Source organism: Artibeus jamaicensis, unplaced genomic scaffold, assembly GCF_021234435.1.
Source record: "Artibeus jamaicensis isolate MK-2021 breed Jamaican fruit bat unplaced genomic scaffold, CSHL_Jam_final contig_233, whole genome shotgun sequence".
Lineage (NCBI taxonomy): Eukaryota > Metazoa > Chordata > Mammalia > Chiroptera > Phyllostomidae > Artibeus > Artibeus jamaicensis.
Window position 1 is genome coordinate 32008047 of NW_026521486.1, and position 21097 is coordinate 32029143.

Sequence of the window (21097 nt, forward strand, 5' to 3'; positions counted from 1 at the left end):
GAGAGCTACCACAGACAACTCAAGTTATCAGTACAGATAAGGCAAACTTACATATAGTTTAACAACATGCCAAAACAGAGCTAACAGGACCCAACTACACATTTATATCCTATTGATTAGCAATTGATCAAATCTCTTTTGTCGATTGGTTTTTTATTATGTTTTTCTTCCCCCCACACTTCAGGGTAAAGATAAATAAAATGATACCTAAAAGTGGTTTGGAACTAACCTTGTGTTAAATACAAGTCTTTGCATAAAGCAGGAGTTAAAAAATGTCTGGTCAGTTCATTGGATACTCTTAAGAGTTCTACTTTTTATTCTTGAGCTAGATTTAATTTATAAATCTGAACTTAGATTACCATTTGATTTTTCTTTTGTGTTCTTTCAAGGAAGTTGAGGTATGCAAAAATTCTCCACTGATGTTGGGAACCACCCTGCTGGTTTCAGAAGCTGTAACCCCCTCCCCCCATGGCTAAGGCTGAGTAAAGAGACTTTGGGACCATAAACCACTAAGGAAACAAATCTTATCTTCCTGATAGGGGTGCTGCCTCTGCCCCCTTTTACTTCACCCTGCTTGGCCCTGGGCAGATGACTGGTTAGCCAATGATGGGTAAGATTCCTCAAGGGAGGGACGACCTAAGACAGGCACGATCCTGGGGAGCCCCCAGGGAAGGACTTGAGGGGCTACAGCGAAAGGGGGTGATGGACCCTTGTGTAAGAGACTGGTTTGTCTTGGCCTGGCCAATGTGACTCAGCTCTGTATGGAAAACCTACAGAAATGAAGTGGTGGGCAGGAGCCAGACCTTCAAACTGAGTTTTCCTGTTGGAATCAGGCCTAGAAAATGCATACAGATTGTTATGGCTTGCTCTTGCTTAAACTCCATCACCTGGTCTAAAACAACAAATATGTATTGTCTATCTTCAAGGTAATTTACAAAGCCTGTATGAGTTCTCCCAAGGACAGAGCTAATGAGCTCATCACCATTCCCCTCTGCATGTTATTTTCATTTTTTTGATTGTACCTAAAATGTAGGGAATAATATTCTATGTGATAGTTAAATAAAATTTTCTCTAATGTAAGACCCCAGGAAAACAATAAAAGCCTGTCTAGGCAAGGGTCGGGGCGCTCCCCTCTTGAGGGAGTGACCGAGGCAGCCATAGGCACTCTCCCCTTGAGAGAGTAGTCGTGCGGTTCCCTTTTTCCACACAAGATTGTTGTCACCTGTGCATTGATTCTCATCGTCAGCCACAACAGGTGGACTCTGCTTGACAGGGTCCGCTACACCCTCACCCCTCAGCTTTGACATAGTCTGAGTCCTCATTCTGTCTGCAAGAAGTCTCTTAATCTCTTGGCTAGCTTACTTCCTCTGCCTGAATTAAGCCTGAACGAATGCCAGAGGGCAGTGCAGCCCTAGGCAGGAATGGGCCGTTCCCCTGGGAGATCAGGCATAAGAAAGAATGCACAAAATCTTGTGAAACCTGCTTCACTAAGAATGTCCTCAACTTTCTGACAAGCGTGAGAAGAGTTTGTTTCCTAAAGTTCTATAGCCCTTTAGCTAACTGCCCCTGACTCAGAATAAGCCCTGGTAGTTCTTTGTATGTCATCTATTGTTTGATCCTTACTGCCTGACAACGATTGATGAGCTTACCTGTATTCCTATGCAGACTGAACCCAATAAAAGCCCATGGAGGAACAAATTCCTGGCCCTTCTCCTTTGAGAGATCAGACACCTTTCAATCCCCAAGCAGACCATGTGTTGGTAGACTTACTCTCAACCATGGTGGATAGGGTGTGGGGGTGGGGGAGGTTCTGCAGGCGGAGCCCCCACACACAGAGTTCTAAATTACAATTTTAATTTAAACAAAAGAAATAAGGGACCACAGTTACTATGTTAAAAAGTTCAGAATTTAAAAGTAGTTCATCTTTTCATCTTCAAAATATGAAACAGGATCTATTTATCTCCATGAATAAGACTTGCACTGATTTAGTAAAGACTATTGACAGGCATGCAATATTAATATAAAGCAATTCTGTATTATACCTAGTTTGGTACCAGATAGTATAACCGACAAGTAGAAATCATAAAATAACTTCACTTGTATTATAAAATATAAAAATTAGAAAAGCCAATACAGTTTTAAGTAATAAATGAATCATTTCTCAGAATGAAACATTTAGAAAAAACACAAACTGCATTTACTGTATACACAATGCTATAAAATAAGGTATGATAATTCTGTAAATTTTATAATACAAATTGCACTGAAATCAGAAGAGAAATTGAAATAAACTACCTTTCTCTCCAAAGAGTGCACAGATCCAAGTAAAATTTCTGTTATTAAGGGACAATCACTTTGTATTTGAAAAAAAATAAAAGCACCTTTTAAGCACATAAAAATGTTTCTTGGTTGCACCCCAGGTACCCAAAGACACAAAAGCACACCCTGTATTGCTGCTGCCGCCCCAAATCTCTCAAACACCTACTGAAGGAAACAGGTAGTTTGTTTTCATTTTCAAAATGAAAATTTTTATAAGATACAGTTGTTGCTGAAAAAGTATTTATCAAATATAATATAAATTTCAAATATATCATGTGTACATAATTAGGTTGGAAAATCCAAACCTCTGAAAATAAAACTTTAGTTACATTTGACATATAAAAATGGACTGCCATATGAAAGATTACCTTAATAATATATGCTGAGATTACTTGAGAGTATAAAATAAGAACATTACTTTTTCCTCTGTATGAACATGAACACACATGTTCATGTGTGAAGGAATGAAGACTAAATCTCCATTTTAAGGTTAAATAAGATTACCTACAGTAAGTGAAAGACACTAACAGCTAGGATCTGTGTTTGCATTTTCCTTATTTAACCAACCTTTGGCTGGTGGAAAAGGATGAGAAGGAAGTGAATCCGAACAGAGTTCCAGTGGAAATTGCAGAAGTTCTTCATTATCTGTAGAGCCTTAGGAAGCAAGGGAAAAAACTAGTTATTTATTAATAATCTATTATTAATTTTTAAAAACTAAAAATCTGGGATAGCATATATATTCCACACCCCAATTTATTTTGGTTATTTTCTCCTTGGTTGCTCCCATAGGGATCCTTCACTGTGCAAAGTCTCTTAGCACAGTGCATTGCAAATAATACTTGTTAAATAATAATTATCATTATCCTACTCTTTGTATCTTTCTAGTTCTATGATTCTTAAACCAGTTATTTGTCTTCTTTGACAAATATCTAAACACATAATTGTTGATAATTAATTCAATGCTATACATGTAGAGTGAAATCAACTTAAAAAATTTTTAGACAAATCTGGATATTTTATTCAGCCAATGAGTCATTAAACTTTAGAAAGTATACTACACTGTCCTTTTTCCTTCAGAACACATAAATGGGGTGGAGGGGAATGAAGGGGGGAAAATAGAACAACTGTAATGGCATAATCAATAAAATATATTTTAAACATATTTTTAAAAAGAATATATAAATGGTTTCTAATAATTTGGGTTTCTTTGGAATTTATTAAAAATGGTACTTCCTAAGGTTTATTGAAAAAAAAAAAAAAAAAACCTCTGAAAATCTGTTGAATCCTAAGGGACCTTTCCTGAGAAAAACACGATGCTCACTTACTCCAGCAATAGTTTCCCAAATGCCTTGAGGACCTCTTCAGCAACACTAGGGTAGGAACCTCTACATTACTGCAGAATATGCTACAATTTGAGTCTATAAAACAGCAGTATCTCTATGTAAATAGCAGTTAACCACCTATTCACATGTAAAAAGCATCAAGTCAGTCATATGCTTATCCACAGTAATTATGATAAAGATAAAAAGTGGCAGACTCTCTTCAATAAAGAATTCATTTATACAGTCTGCCTATCCTCTATAATTTATCACTGAACTACAATGTAGACAAACATGAGCTATGATCCCATTCACCATAGGTTTACCTCGTTGCAATGACTTTTCAACATGTGTTTTTGTGGTCTGTAAAGCCTGATTTTTGTCAAAAGTTATTGCAACTGCTGTGACTGTGACCTAGAATCACAGAAACAATAGGGTTAGCAAAATAATCATCATCAAAAAAAGTTTCTTACACATATTATTCAATACCATAGAACAAGTTACACTAATTGGCTAACTCACCTTTCCTGGTTAAGATTCTCAATCAGAATTATGCATCGGTTCAGATATTCAGACTACAACTAAGCTCAACATGTACACCTAAATATAGATTCAGGAAGAGTTCAAGAACCTTGTCTAACGAATGGGGACTGGAAAATTCCCACGTAAGTACAAACCCTACTATATGTGTGCTGGAGCACAAATGTGATTCCACCTTCAGATAACTAGAGCTCAAAAAAAAAAATACATATATATATATACACACACACACACACAGTCTGAATCATACTAATATGTTTTAAAATATTTTGAAGTAAAACCATTTACACTGATTTAATTATGGCAAATTTACATAGCATTAAAACAGATCAGAAAGAAGCTAGAAATCTTCTTTAATAATAGACTAAATCTTAATTACCTGAATTAATTCATCTTCAGGCAGAGATACTGTAAAATTTACATGGCAAAGGCAGCAGGGGATCATAGATCGTAGTTTAAAATACAGGCTCTATTAATAGAAAATATTAGCAGTATCACTTCTTTTCATTTAAAAATTTACAAAACCTGACATTTTAATGCATATTATATTATGGCAGATGGAAAAGTTAAAGGATTGAAACAAAACTGACCTACTTCTGTTTTCCCTATTCTTACATTAAGAATACATTTTTGGCCCTGGCTGGTGTAGCACAGTGGATTGAGCGCGGGCCTGTGAACCAGACAATCCAGACAATCGAGATTCGATTCCCAGTCAGGGCACATGCCTGGGTTGCAGGCCGGTTCCCTGCAAGCCAGTTCCCAGCAGGGGACGCAAAAGGCAACCATACATTGATGTTTCTCTCCCTCTCTCCTTCCCTTCCCCTCTAAAGATAAACAAATAAATCTTTAAAAAAAATCTCTTAAAAAAATACATTTTTAACATTTAAGCAGACAATAGAGTTTAATCATACTTATAAATGTCATAAAAATGACATAAGAAAAAGGTATTTTAAATTTACATACACACAATACATTTTTATGAATTTTAAAACTATGGAATAACTTAAAATATAATTATTTTGTTGTATGGTATATTAAAATAGAAAGGACAACTTAAGCATTTTGCCTGATGGCACAGTGAAGATGGGTATGTAAAAAAAAATAATTCAGCCTGTAACTGTGTAACATATTCCAGATAATATATACACTTTTTTCATTTTAATTTCATGGCTCTCAGAAATTTTAATTAAAATATAGTTAAGTCAAAATGTTCCTACCTTGAGCAAATTTTCACAGAGATCATTAAAGTTCTTATTGAGGGCCTGATTAGTCAGGTTAAGGCTGCTTAGTCGGATTACTCTCACTGATGTGAACATCTGAATGGGGGGATATGAAAGCATGCCCTTTTATTATTTTAACTAATAACTGTGATAGTTAATAAAACTGCCAAATAACAATAGTATCTAATGTGGTATGAAAAAGGGCAACATTTGAGTTGCAATAAGGAGGTAAAAAGAAAACATATTAAAAAGATATTTTCTAAAGTCACTTACACTGTATTTGCTTAAAATTAAAAGGGAAAGATTTACCTGTATCTCAGATGTCCAATTATTTATACCAGGCATAATCTCTGTATTGCAACTATAAAATCCTGTCAAAATAAATTATAGTTAAAATATATGTAATATTTCATTTGTTTTTGTGTTAAAAATAATATTTTTCAATTACTATGTGAAATTCTAACTGTAAGAACAATTAATTCTTTTTCTAAACTTTATACCTTTAGAAAACTTTAGGACGTCTTAATAAATTACCAGTTTTTTTTAAATGTCTAATCATACAAGGATTAAAACTCAGTTTACCTAAGTTCTAACAAAAATATTTTAAAATTACATTTTCAGCCTTGGAGCAGCAAAGCACACAGCAAGATGTGACACTGATAAAGCCTTTAAAATAAAGTTGGTACCATAATAATTATGAACTAAAATACTCATGTGTAAAAAAAAGATAATCTCTTCTCAAAGGTAATTTTTTCTCTTTACCTGAAGGAGGAGGAACATCAGTAAGTAAAGAATGTACATCTTCCATAGCATCTGTGTCATCAATCTGAAAGCAGAAAGGTTAAAACTATTACATAAGTAGTAAATATATAATCATTCCAAATTTTTAAAATTATTATTTATTAAATAAAAAATATGAGTCAAAAACTACAGCCATTTTCCTTTAAGTTAAAATATAAAACTTAAAATCATTTTTCAAATTACTGTAAATTCCTCCAAAGTAATAATTTTAAGTACTTTTTAAAAATTTATTTAGTTTTAAAGAGAGGGTAAGGGAGGGAAAAAGAAAGGGAGATAGACATCAATGTGTGGTTGTCTCACACTCTGTTTGGGGACCTGGTCTGCAACCCAGCCATGTGCCCTGACTGGGAATTGAACCAGTGACCCTTTGGTTTGCAGGCCAGTGCTTAATCCACTGAGCCATATATTTCTAAGTGAAATATTTTATAAGTAGATTTAATATTTTTTAAAATGAGCCTTTTCTCAATTTTTTATGAGGGCATGTTTCAAAAGAAGATACTATGAACAATCATTATCTCTATTTGTTTAGATATAGTGCTATTAAAACTAAAAAAAAAAAAAAAAACCCTGACTAAATGCACAACTGCTTTAAAATCAAATTATATAGGGATAAATTTAAAGGTATGTCTAAAAAATTAAGTCCCAATCTTATTTTTCTTGTACCACAATATTCCGTTGTGAATTTAACAGAGAGTGAAAATACTCAGCGGGACATATGTTGACATTCATCTGTACATCAGGGGTCTAAGTCCTAACTCACACACTCTAAGCTTCCACTCACATCACCCCTGCGGCTTCCAGAACCACTTTCTCTTCTCCTTTACCTTAGCTCCACGTCATGGCCATACCCTGACGCTGCACCCCAAACCACTCCACACCCAAACCTTGAGCACTTTCCAACTACAATCCCCCGTCCTTTCGTCCTTTCTCTCACTGAATCTGCACCATGCCCCGCCTCTACCCATGTTCTGCCCACATTTGAGGCACTTCTGTTCTCTACTTAGCCAGGATCCCAGGGTCAGAAATATCAATGATGCTCTGATCAAACTTCAGGCAATGCTAAGAGTCACCTGTTAAACAGACTCCTGGGACTCACCCTGAAATTCTCACTTACTAGGTCCAAAGAAAGGACCCCAGAATTTGTATTGCTTCGGGCTCCCAGACAGTGCTGACACTACAGGGAGTCACAGCCACTTTGAGAAGCGCTGCTCTCACCAGTACCCTGGCTCCTTTTATATCCTTACCCTGACACATATACTTTACCAACTCCCATTATTCTTCCATTCTCAGACTGTAAAAAAACATGAGGAAAGGCACAAATCCATATGGTTTGAGTGTTCTACAACTTAACTTTTGCCTCAGCTGAACATGTGCATCCCCCACAGCCAACACCCTGAACACACTCACAGGACCTGTTCTAGAGTCTTCAGAACTTCGGTCCCGTTCTAACACAGTTCTACTAGCTTCCCGAGGTCAAGGCCTCCAACTTTTTCTCTCAACAAGTGCCTTGGCAGGGCATTTCTGAGCACCCTCACTCATTCTTTCCTTCAATATCAAAGGAATCTGTCTCTTTCAAAGCTAACCATTCTAGACAGGAGGGCAGGGGGGGGGCAGATTTGTGAGACAGGAGGCTCCACAAATCTTTTGTGCCACATTTAGTCTCTAGAAAATCTAGTGCTGAGTGTATACTTATAACGAAAGTTCAACAGTATGCTCTGAATTCAGCAAGGAAACAAACACTGCATTCCAAACTCACAATGCCTATATCATTACATGTAACAATGTTATAATGATAGTAAAATGTTGTAACACATAAAGCAGGTAATTCTCCACTTCAACTTGTAATTTAAATTCATTCGAGTTTACAGAAAATGGCTCCAAGGGTTTAATATTATTTTAATTTTATTTCAACCCATACATTAATTTTTCCAGAATCACCTGCATTATTGTATCAGTCTTCTGGTGTTGAGCATAAAATATATTACTAAGTTCTGATATTCTCAAGTTTATTTTAACTTCTATAATAAAATGTAACAGTTATAATACAAAAGAATCACATCAATTTAGAATTTGATTGTAAAAATGCACATCTAAAAACTTAAAGAAATTAGTCCAATGAAATACCTCCAAAACAAAAGCATCTTTTTTCCCATGTGAAAGATCCAATTCTGTAACTTCGTCAGAGCTTTCTGACTGAGATCTCAAAAGTCTTGAACGCTGCCGAGGTTCTGGGATGGGTGATCCTATAATCTCTTCAGATATCTCCTAAAAGAAATAAAATTGCTTTCTATTATGTAAGACCATGTTTTTCAGCTTTTTTTGTGTGTAAACTGCAGTCTTTTTTTCTTTTCTTTTAATTGAAGTAGAACTGACATAATGATATATTAGTTTCAAGTGTACAACATAATGATTTGATATTTGCAACTGCAGTTTGGCTTCAAGTTTTTATAATAACAGAAAACTACCTTTAGGGAGATGTCTGTAAAATATATTTAAAGTCTATATTTACTTAGAAACTTTACGACTAATTACCTTTTCTAGATGGGTATAAGGATATTTCCTCTATGACGATAGCGGTTAGTGTGACACACTAACTCGAGAACGTGTATATATATAACCGCCACGCCAGAGCAAGGCATTGCTGACGCCTACTGTACTGGGGGGACTGTAATGAGGAGGGGACGGGCAGTCCCTGCAGCTGGGAAGGAGGGTCTTTTCTGCTCAGCATTTAAAAGTCCCCATAGTCCACAAAAAATTAAAAATGTATGCCCTCAAATATGATTCTACTCTCCTGTATCTCTTCTTACCAGTGGTGATTTTTCAAAGCTCCACACAGGAAAATGAGGAACACAATTGAGCAGGGGTGTCAGACTCATTTTCACCAGGGGCCACATCAGCCGTGCAGTTGCCTTCAAAGGGCCGAATGTAATTTCACCCCCTTAACTGTTAAGGAGTAGGTACATTTATACAGTCCTAAAATTATGTCAGCCCTTTGAAGGCAACTGTGGGGCTGATGTGGCCCCCAGTGAAAATGAGTTTGACGTCCCTGCAATAGATGTATATTTACTGTATATATAATATACATTACACATGTATTTGATCTGTAATTTACAAAGCGAAGTAAACTTTGGTAGCTACCGTAATGAACTTTTTGAGATCAGTGTGTGGTGCAATCTTATATGGCTCCATCAGCTTTCTCCTATTACATAACCAAAGATCAGAACTGACTAGAGGTTTTAAATATCTGTTGGCAAAAAATAGTACAGGGAAAATGTGGATATGTGGGCACAAATGCAAAAGGCATAAGGTGTTAGTTTAACAAACCTACCTTTTTTAAAAACACAGAAAGTTAAAAGAAAAAGCTTTTCAAAACTGCAGTTTTCAATGCTCATTGCTAGTGCATCCCTGACATTAAGACTACGGCCACAGTTGCACAACACAGCTACCTCTGGAGAACTTTCATACCCATTTACATGGTGGGCACCGCACATTAACCTGCCCTATATAAATTTGACAGGATACTTATTATAACAAACACACAATCAGAAAGAGCTGCAGTTTAGACGCAAAGTAGTTTGCCTGGGTTTGAAAACTAGTCAGTGAAGAACTTGTCTAGATCAGGTCTCTTGACTCCGCATAACGTTCTTCCCAATAGAAAGCACTGTTCTTTTTAAAATTTTATAGTAGTTTAAAATTTGGTTATGCCTTTGCTCATTGTATCATGGACCTCATAAATATAACTATATGAAATTTAATACAGTGGAACCTTATTTGTCAAACTTAATTCGTTCCAGAATGCTGTTCGAGAACCAAATTGTTTGAGATGGGAGACGGAAAACCGAGGTTTGACTGTGTATCTTAGATTTCTGATGCAGCTTCACCACTGGTGCTGTGATTCCAAATTCAAGTTTTGCACTGCATTTTGATACTTTTGGATGACTGAATTAGCTCCAGTTAAATGGTACTACACCTCTGCACTAGAAACATTTTTCAATGTATTGAGACAAAAAAATCAAACAAGAACATTCACTTCAGCTGGGCCTCCCTTCCTAAGATAAGAAACATTCTGATCCAGTTCTGGGTGGGCACACATTGTTTTAGAAAATCGAGAACACATAACTGCGATGTGAGTAGTGGCTTAGTACACTGACTTTATAGAACAAATTCTGAGATGCTATTCTAAAAGAGTGTAATGTAGCATCTGAAATAAGAAAAGCCACAGAATATTCATAAATTGGTCTGTCCTTTTGTAGAAATATAGTCATATTCAACTTAGATATCCATATAAGCTGAAATTTTTTTAATTCATAAAAGATTATTCCCTTCTCTAAAATGTACTACTAAAACAGTAGTAGTACATATATTCAATAAATGTTGTTGGATATATGAAGTTACTTAATTCACATCCTCTAGTATGTCTCCATCTTTAAGAGGCTTATATTTTGGAATGGAAGAGAAGTACGATAACATGAAACAGGCACCGTGACAAAACAAATGCAGGTACAATGGACACAGTGAAGACTCAGGCCCTGTGTGAGGTCGAGATGGAAGTACAGAGTTGATAAACACCATTATGCAGGAGTGCAGCTGATACCATTAGAACTGATATATGGAATTAGAACTGATACATTTGCAAATCATTCTTCCCAACAGGAGCAAACACTATTAACAGATGTTTAAATATACAGTAGGTATATTTAAAAGGAAGATAATTACAGCAAACAAGCAGTTAATAAAGTGTTGCGGGGAAAGCTTTTACCAAGGTCATGTAAGTGAACAGATTAACACCTGAACATTTCAATGAATTTAAAGGAGCTCTATACCAACACTGTTTGACATAAATATAAAGCAAGCTTCAAAGGTAATAATATAAAAAAGATACAAGTGAAATGTGAAATCAATATGAAAGGTATCCATGAGCTATTTCATGCTCCTTTTCATTTACTAATCTTCGAAATCCAGTGCACTGTCTATTTTACACCAAGCAAGCACACCTCCACTCAGACCAGCCACTCGTGCCCGGTGTCTGCCACACTGAGCTGTGCGGTGCTGGTCATGCTCTTAAAACTCCCCCCCCCCCCAGCTTAACGACTCTGCTAGAAAGCTGTAAGTTTTAAGCTGGAATTCAGATACACTATTCCAGAAGACCAACCAAAATTCATGAGTATATATAAAATAAAATAATTTAAAAAAACAACCACGATGTTATCCACACACTTTCCTCTTACAGAAATGTTTCATTATCAGGGACTCATGCAAACAACTAGTTTCGTTCTCTCTCCCCGCCACGTCTCTCTCGGTTCAGATCATGGCTGTAAGGCACCTGCAGAGCAGAGTAAGAGGCATCGTGGTGCCGATCGCAAAGGTGGCAAGAAGTCTGACTGGAAAGCACTGGTAGGAAAGTTGTAAAAAAAAAATGCCAAAATTAAAAAATCAAAACGAAACGAAACTGTCCTTTCACATTTTTACCACAGGTAAGAACTGTTTGTTTTCATTAGAACACAACACGTTCAGCCATTTATTTGGTCATTCAGTAAGTATTTATCAAAAATACCGGAAGGAACGGCCCTAGGCATTAGGGACGCTGCCCTGATGGAGCTTCTGTCTACTGGGAGTAACAAGCAACAGACAAAAAGGGGGACAGGAAGTGCCAAAAACTGGTGGGAGAGCTACGATTCTTAAATGGGGTGGCCAGAGCCAGCACCCCAAAAAGGAGATGTGGGAACACGGCTGTAAAGAGAAATAAAAGAGTAATGAGGAAACCAAATCTAGGCAGTGGGGGAAAAAATCTTTAATGTCCAAAATAAGATAACCTAGAAATATACTGATATCGAAACAATGACTTGTGTATTCACGATGTAGATTTAGTTCACTTACTGGAGGATTGATTTCATACAACTCTTTATTCTTAGCAATCGTGTCATTTATCTTCTTTTGCATGTGAGATATATGCTGTTCATAGGAGCCATCATTAGGAGTCTTCCCAGCAATCTGAATTCCACCAGGCGTTGGCAACGCTGCTAAATATACACCTGTGGCCGACTTGTAAAAATAAAGGAGAAATAGTAAAAAAAATCTAAAGAATAACAGTCCTTAAGTTTTCACATTCCGGAATGCGCTCTTTGCCCTGTAGGAAAAAGATAACTAGTGGATGCACAGACACATGTGGACGGGCACAGCAAAACCTAACTGGCAATGAGCTGGTTGCTTCTGGTGAGAATCCAGGGGGTGTGGGGGCCGCAGTAGGGGAGGTTTTACTTTTTACTGCATACCCAACTGTATTATACAATATTTACCTTATGATTGTGAAAAATAAATTGCATTGAAGAAGTTTAGGAAAGAAGATGTGAAATTGTTAAAAGTTTTGCATCAAAGAGTAATTTACCTTTTCTATAGCAAAAGTAAAAGGGAAACTTCTGCAAAGCAAATGAAGAAACTGAAGTGCAAGAAGAATAGGAAACTTACTCAAGATGACAGTCAATAAATGTGAAGAAGCAATCTAAATCTGTTTTTCACTCTGAAATCCAAGACCTCTATCTATACCACACTACTTCCATAATTACCAAGTTAGAAAACTTCACTTGATACATATTTATTTTAAGTGTTTAATTAAATGGTTGTTCATTTCTGACTGTGTAACAGTGCCATACGCCATTAGTACTGCACCATTAGGGGAAACACAACACAATATACATACACATGCACTCCACACACCTATGTGTGTTTACGTTTAACTTGTTTATATAAACAGGGCAAAAACACATAGAAGCATAAACATCAAATTATTAACATCAAAGAAGTAAATGGGAAAAAGAGAAGGTAATTTTAAAACTATCAAAATTTGTGTATTTTTAATTATTATTTTAAAACTAATCAATTGCCAATTTTATAAACGTCCATCCTCAACAGTGTATGATGCTCTATGATGCAGATGAAACTGGTCCTCACAAGCTCTCTGCCTCCTGGTTTTTTCATTAGCGTCCATGACTGCACTGCACTTGTGACCCAGTTTCTGATGCTCAACCTGAGAACACCCTCTGTGCCATGTGAAGCCTTAGTGTACCATCTCTAACACTTTTTAACAGCAATTGCTAATGAGGCAACAGCCCAGGAAGAGCTGAGAACACAGATTCTAGAACTAGACAGTCCTGGCTTTGAAAGCTACTTTCAATACACACAACCGTATCACTCTGGACGAGTCTCAAGCTATCAATAGCATCCATGTTCTCTTCTTGTAAAGACAATATTGCAGTTCTCTGGAGTGGCACAGTGCCAGGCACCCAGTGGCACTCATCAGCAATTAACTATCATGGAAGCTACTCTTGGGACCTTGAGATTGAAGTGCTCAAGTTAAAACACACACAAGGATCAAAATTCCAGACAGCCATAATTAGTGTTACTAGTGATCAAGAAAGAAAAGATTAGTAAGCTTTGGAAACGGCAGTATTTGAAGACTTACATGGGGATCACACAACAGTTTCCACCATCACCACCATCCTGATGCAGTTGGCACAATGTTTCTTAAACCTCTGAACATGAATGAAGCTCCCAGCTCTCAGAGATACCCACCGATAACTACTGTTTCGTGTTCAGCCCTATTTACACTTATGTCAAGTCCTTGTTAAGCATGTGAGTTTTTACATGAATGAGTCATGATGAATAGTTTTTCCCCAAGTTAATCTAAATAGCAAATGTCTTAATATAAATTAGATTACTTTTATTAATCATTACAAATTCCTTGTTAAAAATTGTGATTTCACGATTAGTTTATTATCATCATTATACAATTACCTCCTACAAACAGAAATTTCCATATTTGCTCTTATAGAAAACAATGGATGAAGCAAAAAACAATTTAACATTTTATGTACAAATGGATATAAGAGAAAGAATCCAAGTGCCATAAACTTCTAGAGTTAAATTTCTATGTCTCAGAAAGATGGTAGGGAACTCCAATTTATAAAGCACCAGTGACTAGACAAAGATTCTGGCTAGCAAAGTATCTAGACTATAAGAGGATTTCCATAAATATTATTGCTCAGATTCCACCTAGTCAATCCATATTTTACAGGCATCTAGTTCTTGGGCTCTCAAGCTATTCACAAAGGCATCTCTTGCTTAACCTACTGATAACTTTCTAGTCGGAATGTTTTCTAACAACAGAAGGTAGATATGAAACTGAGGTGAAGAGCTTCCCACTGCCTTACAATTTATCAGCACTTAAGAAATACATATTTTATCGCATATTCTACTGTCTTCTGGCCACCGATGTACATTTATAATGAAATTTAATTCCCTGACCACCAGGCAGTGTCTCACAGGTATTGCTTTACTTTCTCCATTAAAACTAAAGATTATTGACCACTTTGGAGCACCACCACCCTGCCCCTGCACAGATGCTCTTCCACAGAGGGCAGAGGCTGGTGGTCAATGGTCACAGCCAGTCCTTGCAGCTGACTGGCCTGGGTAAATCCTTCACATTGATCTGCCAAGAGCAACCAAGGCTCAACCACAAGTGGAGGATGTATTCAGCCCGCACGAAGGGCACACCTTGAGTACCTAGTTTGGATGGCAGGGGAGGCTGTACCACTGGACCCTACAGGACACATGCTACATTAAGCCACACTGCCAAGACATGGAGTCAAAGCAGCCCTACCTAATACATAGAAACAAGCACAGGGAGGCTGCCAAAACAAGGAGAAAAAGAAATAGGGCCCAATGAAAGAACAAATCAAAATTCCAGAAAAGAGAGAAAAGAAATAGAAATAAGCAATCTATCAAATGCAGAGTATAAAACACTGGTTATGAGGATACTCAAGAAACTTAGTGAGGACTTCAACAAAATAAAAAAGATCCAGTCAGAAATGAAGAATACACTAATTGAAATAAAAAACAATTTATAGGGAGACAACAGTAGAGTGGATGAAGCTAAGAATCAAATCAATAATTTGCAAACCAAGGAAGCAAGAAACAACCATGCAGAACAACAAGAAGAAAAAAGAATCCAAAAAAACAAGGATAGTGTAAACATCCCCTAGGACAACTTTAATAGGTCCAGTATTTTCCTCATAGGGGAGAATATTCCAGAGGGAGAAGAGAAAGAGCAAGAAATTGGAAACCTATCTGAAAAAACAGTGAAAGAAAACTTCCCTAATTTGGTGAAGGAAAAAGACATACAAGTCCAGGAAGCTCAGAGAGTCCCAAACAAGATGGACACAAACAGTCCCACTCCAAGACACTTTAGAATTAAAATGTCAAAGGTTAAAGATAAAGAGAGAATCTTAAAAGCAAGAGAAAAGAAGTTAAGTTACCAGAAGGTTGCCAAATGGGAGGGGGAGAGCAAGTGAACGAGTGAGGGGATGAAGAGATTAAGGAGTACAAATGGGTAGGGACAGAATAGCCATGGTGACGTACAGTACAGTGTAGGAAATGGAGTAGCAAAGAATTTATACACACGACCCACAAACATGAACAATGGTGGGGGAGTTGCCTAAGGGAGTGGAGGGTGCTGGGTGGAGCGGGCACAGGAAGAAAAATCAGGATAATTGTAATAGCATAATCAATAAAATATAATAAAAATTAAATTAAAAAACTAAAGATTATTTTAGTTCTCCCCACCTCAGGAGTGATTTTGCCCCCAAAAGGACATTTGGTAATATCTGGAGACATTTTTTTGTTGTCATAATGGGGGGAAGTTATTAACATCTAGTGAGCAGAGGCCAGGGATGCTGCTAAACATACTTTAATGAATGAGACAACCCACTACAACAAAGCGTTGTCCAGCCCCAAATCTCTACAGTTCCAAGAAGGAAAAGTTGTTTTAGCAATGTGTAAACAACAATAAAATCCAGTACGATGGTGGCCAACTTTAATAAACAAGCTGTACATGATAATTTTTAGAAACCTGACCTTAGAGGTTATGGTCAGAATATAAAAATATAATGATAATATACATATGATTAATAAGTAAATAGATAAATATTTTACATGATAATTTAAAGACAATATTTAATAATTTTATAATATAAAAAATAAAATATTTGAAAGTCTATCACCAGATATGTTACTTCTTATGTAATCCAACCCTCAAAAGTCTTGATGCCTATTTCTTTAGATAAGTTTTTTTAAGAGTCTTTAATCACAAAAAAACAATAGGCATCCCCCCCAAAAAAGCAAAACATGTAAACTTACCGCTAGACCCATCAACATATTTTCACCCACTGTGATCTGAATTCTCAGTCCAAATAAAGCATTCATTCCTTTGAGTTTTAGTTTATTCATGAGCTGAGTATGTACTTCATATTCCATAAAGGGCAACAGATTACTGATAGCTGTGGCATTTGCTTCTGCCTGTGCTTTCTTTTTTAAGCGACATAACCTGTTAAAAAAATAATTGAGTCAGTGGACAGTATTCTTGGTACCATCTTAAGGAATATCCAGTTTTTTAAACTTTCAAAAAGAGTGCTTAAGAAAACATGGGCTTGCTGTATTAATAATCTTTCTGTCATTTTTTGCACCGTATGTGTTTTTGCTGAAAATATATTTCAACAAATAAAAACTCTCAAAATCACTAGAAATGAAATATTAAATACCGATCAAAATCACTAGAGAATATAGTTTAAAATCTTAGGTTTTATAACTCCACATTATCATATAATAAATGGGTATCAAAGAAAAAGTTAATTTACTCATTAAAAGAATATAAATTTATAAAAATATAAAACTGGAATATCTATTACATGCCAGGCACTGTTCTGGGTGTTGAGCACTAATCAGTGAAAAAATACAAAGTCCCATTTCTCATGGTTATAATCCAGTAGGGGGTGCAGAAATAAACAAAAACAAGGCACCTCAGATTTTTAAGAATCAGATATCTGAAGAAAATAAACCAGGTGAAATGAGTGGGAACAACTAGAGAGAAGGCCTCACAGGTGAAGTGACACCTGAGTTGAGATCTTAAGACAAGATAAAACTGGGAGAGTTGGAGAAAGACAGGTAGGAACGGGGCTAGCGTATGAGAAGAACCACAAGGAGACTACCATAGCTGAAGTGAAATGAGCGAGGGTGACAGCAGTACGGCCAAGGGTACACGTAAGCAGGGCATGATCATGTAGGGGCTTGTGGGTCATGGCAAGGACCTTTACTGTATTCTCCCAGCAGTGGGAAACTTCAAAGAGGTTTTAACATGAGCCAACTTGTGTTTGTATTGCTACACAGAGAATGGAGTTAAGATGACAGAACTGATGTAGGGACAGTAGACAAGAGGCTATTTTAGGTGAGCGACAGTAAGAGCCTGAGGTAAAAAAGAAGTAGTAAAGATAAAGGAAAGATTCCCCAAACTAGCACCCCAGGGTATTTAACCAAGTAGTTCTCTAACTTTAGCTTGTATCAGAACCAATTGAAGAGCTAGTTAAGAAGTAATTACTGGGCCCCATCCCCAGAGTATCTGATTCAATTAGTCTGGGGCAGGGCCTGAGAATCTGCATTTCTTTAAGTTTTCCCTAGGTCTGGAACCACATTCTGAAAATTGCTGATGGAGACCAACCCCCTCCTACCTAAAACACACCAAAAAATGGTGACTATATACTATTTTTAAATCTTCTGAAAAGCATCACAGAACCAAGACAAGGGGCTGTGTGGGGCCTAAGAGGTAGAGGTGGCACAAGCAAGTTATTTTGTGGGCTGGGACAGTTCCGTGTCTTGACCGGGGCGGCAGCTGTAAAAACTGAGTAAGTCTGTAACATAACATAGTTAGATGTACTACATCAATGCCGAGTTCCTAGTCTGTACTCTACAACAGCTATGTGAGATGTCATCAATGAGGAAAGGTGACTGAAGGGGTACACGGGATTCTTTGTCCCATTTTGTAACTTCCTGTGACCCTATCATAGTCAAAAGAAACCAAACAGGATGAAGAAGAACCAGGAGAAACAACAGAAAACAAAAAGGTTTCAGATATCAGAGTTAGTAATTATAGAATCAGTCGGACTATAACACGTGATATTAGGTTTGAAAAAGAATGAAGTAAAATTTCTAGACATAGAAAATAGATTACCAAAAACTTCAACTCAAATTATTGGGCTTATTCGCATATCAGAAATAATTAAAAGACAGATAAGAAAGCATCTGAAGTACAGCACAGAGAAACAAAAAAGACAGAAAATGCAGAGAGAAAGACACAGGGGAGGCAGTGGAAAGTCTAACATATTTTAACTGGAGTGCCAAGCACAGAGAGAAGACGAAAACACAGGAGAAGTACCATCTAAAATTTTTCTAAAACACAGCAATCTACAGATTTAAGAAGTCCAATGTATAACAATGAAGATAAAGATAACTCCATACCTGACACTTCACAGGGAAACTGCAGGTAATCAGACACAAATAGAATAGCTCACATACAGCCTGAGGAAAAAAACATATAATACCTTCAAAGAAACAATTAGTCTAACAGATTATTTCTCAATAGTAGAAATGAAATTGAGAAGGCAATAGAAGGGTATCTTTAATGAGCCAAAATAACATAACTGCCACCCCAAAATATCTTTTAAAGATAAAATAAACACATTAAGACATACAAAAAGACAGTTCTCCGCCAGCAGACCCACCCGAAGAAATACTAAAGGATATATATACCTCAGGCAAAAGAAAATCCAAAGTGAAAGGCCTAAGATGCAAGAGGGAATGAAACAAAAGTAAATAAATTAGAAATATATTTAGAAGAAAAAACATTACTTTGTAATAATGTAAGGAGATTAGGAAAAATGACCATGTCAAAGAGAACCACATTTGGCACGAAGAACTAAATACGGGAAGGTGTAATTTATTAAAATAGAGAAGGCCAGCATGAAAGAAGTGGACAAAATTGGCAGTTCGATTTGGAACCAGCATGAGACATCTACGACACATCAAAATGGGATGGGAAGTAGCAGGTAAGTATATGGGTCTGAAGCTCAGAAGAAAGTTCTGGGCTGAAGCTATACATTTGGAAGTAACATAGATAGCATACGAATTCGACTACTAAGTGAGTTTGAGAAGAGGGTCTCAAAAATCAAGAAGTGAAGAGAAGTCAACAGGGAGACTGGACACTAGTCACGAAGGCAGGAAAAGGAGGAAGGTGCGGCGCTGTGAGAGTATTTTCACAAGAGGGAGAAAATGATCAACTGTGTGGCCCCTGCTGAGAAGTCCAGTTACGATGAGGACAGAAACGCTCGATGGATGTGGTAACCTGGTAACTGTTCGTGACCTAGACAGTAGAGCTGTTTGCTATATCCTACCACAAGTTCGCATTTCCTCCCCCAGTCTATGAACAGCTAAATGAAGGAGAGAGAGAAACACATCATAGCACCGTTCTTTAAAAGAAAAATGTCACTTTCCGAAATGTACTACATATTTAATGTCATTGAAGCAGATTGAGTCGTATCCCTACCCTTCAACGGGTTAATTAATAATCCTCATAGTAATAAAAATGCATATAGAATTTAAATGTTTAAGACTAATATAACTGACTTGAGTTCTATAATGAGGGTATTTTTCCTCCTAATTTTCCATATGCTAAAATACAAGGTTCAGATAGAACTGCCCAGCCTATCCAGGATCCCAGATAGGAAACAGAGTAGATATTGAAACATGGCTGTTTGGCTCCATACCCCATACCCTTTCAGGGACCCCAAATGTTATTTTCACAAACACACCTTGCTTGGATAAGACAGCCTTTTCCAATAACTGCTGCCTCTGCTGGGAGATCTATAGTGGTAAAGAGAACATCGGGAACCTTCTGTTTCCTGCAGTTACAGCAGTAAGTGAGATGAGCTGGAAACGGCATGTTCAGTTCATCATAAGGTATGTGACAAAATCCACAGCCTGCAGGCAAGCTTTCCTCCAGCCTATACAAATACAGTAAGAAAAACAGGCATTCTTGAAAATGCTGTGCTTCTTCTTTTAGAACACATGTATTATATACTAGCACTTGTGTATAAACTATACCACGATTTCTACCACAGTAGGTTGTAAGAGTACTACTATGACCGATAGGAATTACAAGTGACCATGAAATGAGACCCATTTGAGATAAAAGGTTTATAAAATCAGAAAATGATATTTCATCAATTTATATGTGTGATGACTTAACACCTGATAAAATCCACTATTATTTCAAAGTTTTTTCTTTGGAATACAACAAAAAACAAATGGCTAGACAATGAGGGTGACATTTTCTTACTGTTTGACAGATGTAACACAGATATAATTTTTAAATTTCTAATAAAAACATTTTTAGTCATAAAACTTAAAAAGTATTAAAAAATTATGGTTAAAAACAAATTTAAAGAAAAGCATAAGTCAAAAATAGGCACACTTTAAAATTTCTAATGTGCAAAGACTGTTTTCAAGTCAGAACACCTGTTTCACAAACATACATACCACACATAAATCAAAGTGAACACCCCACAGCCTTCCTACTCGTGGTAAAATGTTTGTTGTAACATGCTGTCTACGAATTCATTTTAGAATGACTAAGTATTTTTTCACTCATTAAATCTGAGGAAATCAGAAGAATGGATATGGAAATAGAAAGCTCCATGGAGAGTCCTAGGCTTTCAGCGAGCCCTGTCCTCCAGGGCTCTGGAAAGATGCGGGTTCTCAGGGTTCTCAATTCTCCACAACCTGAAGCAACCTTTAGAAGCTGAAATTTGGCAAGTAGACAAATCTTAGAAGGCAAGGAAACGCATACCATACCTACTAGGAGTCAGCCTTTCTGCAGATTCTTTGTCTACTTTATGTCACTGAATTTTCACAATAACCCTCTAAATCAAATTAGCCACTCCCAGATATTATTCTTTTAGTACGGGTACAGCATTTTGGTATCTTAGCAGTAACAGGAAAATCAGACATATCTGAGGG

General features: G+C 36.7%; 1 protein-coding gene across 6 annotated transcripts in view; it reads right to left on the reverse strand.

Annotated features, from left to right (window-relative positions):
• The window catches only part of C2CD5 (C2 calcium dependent domain containing 5), an 88534-nt gene that overhangs the window by 12507 nt on the left and 54930 nt on the right, over positions 1-21097 (reverse strand). For all 6 annotated transcript variants that reach the window (XM_037144809.2, XM_037144805.2, XM_037144804.2 and 3 more), the window contains 10 exons: positions 19891-20082; positions 16391-16577; positions 12077-12241; positions 8324-8464; positions 6161-6224; positions 5708-5769; positions 5396-5494; positions 4558-4647; positions 3965-4052; positions 2887-2973 (listed from right to left, as the gene is read on the reverse strand). In XM_037144809.2, the coding sequence (XP_037000704.2) occupies positions 2887-2973; positions 3965-4052; positions 4558-4647; positions 5396-5494; positions 5708-5769; positions 6161-6224; positions 8324-8464; positions 12077-12241; positions 16391-16577; positions 19891-20082 (1175 nt within the window). The remainder of the gene's footprint in view (positions 1-2886; positions 2974-3964; positions 4053-4557; positions 4648-5395; positions 5495-5707; positions 5770-6160; positions 6225-8323; positions 8465-12076; positions 12242-16390; positions 16578-19890; positions 20083-21097) is intronic.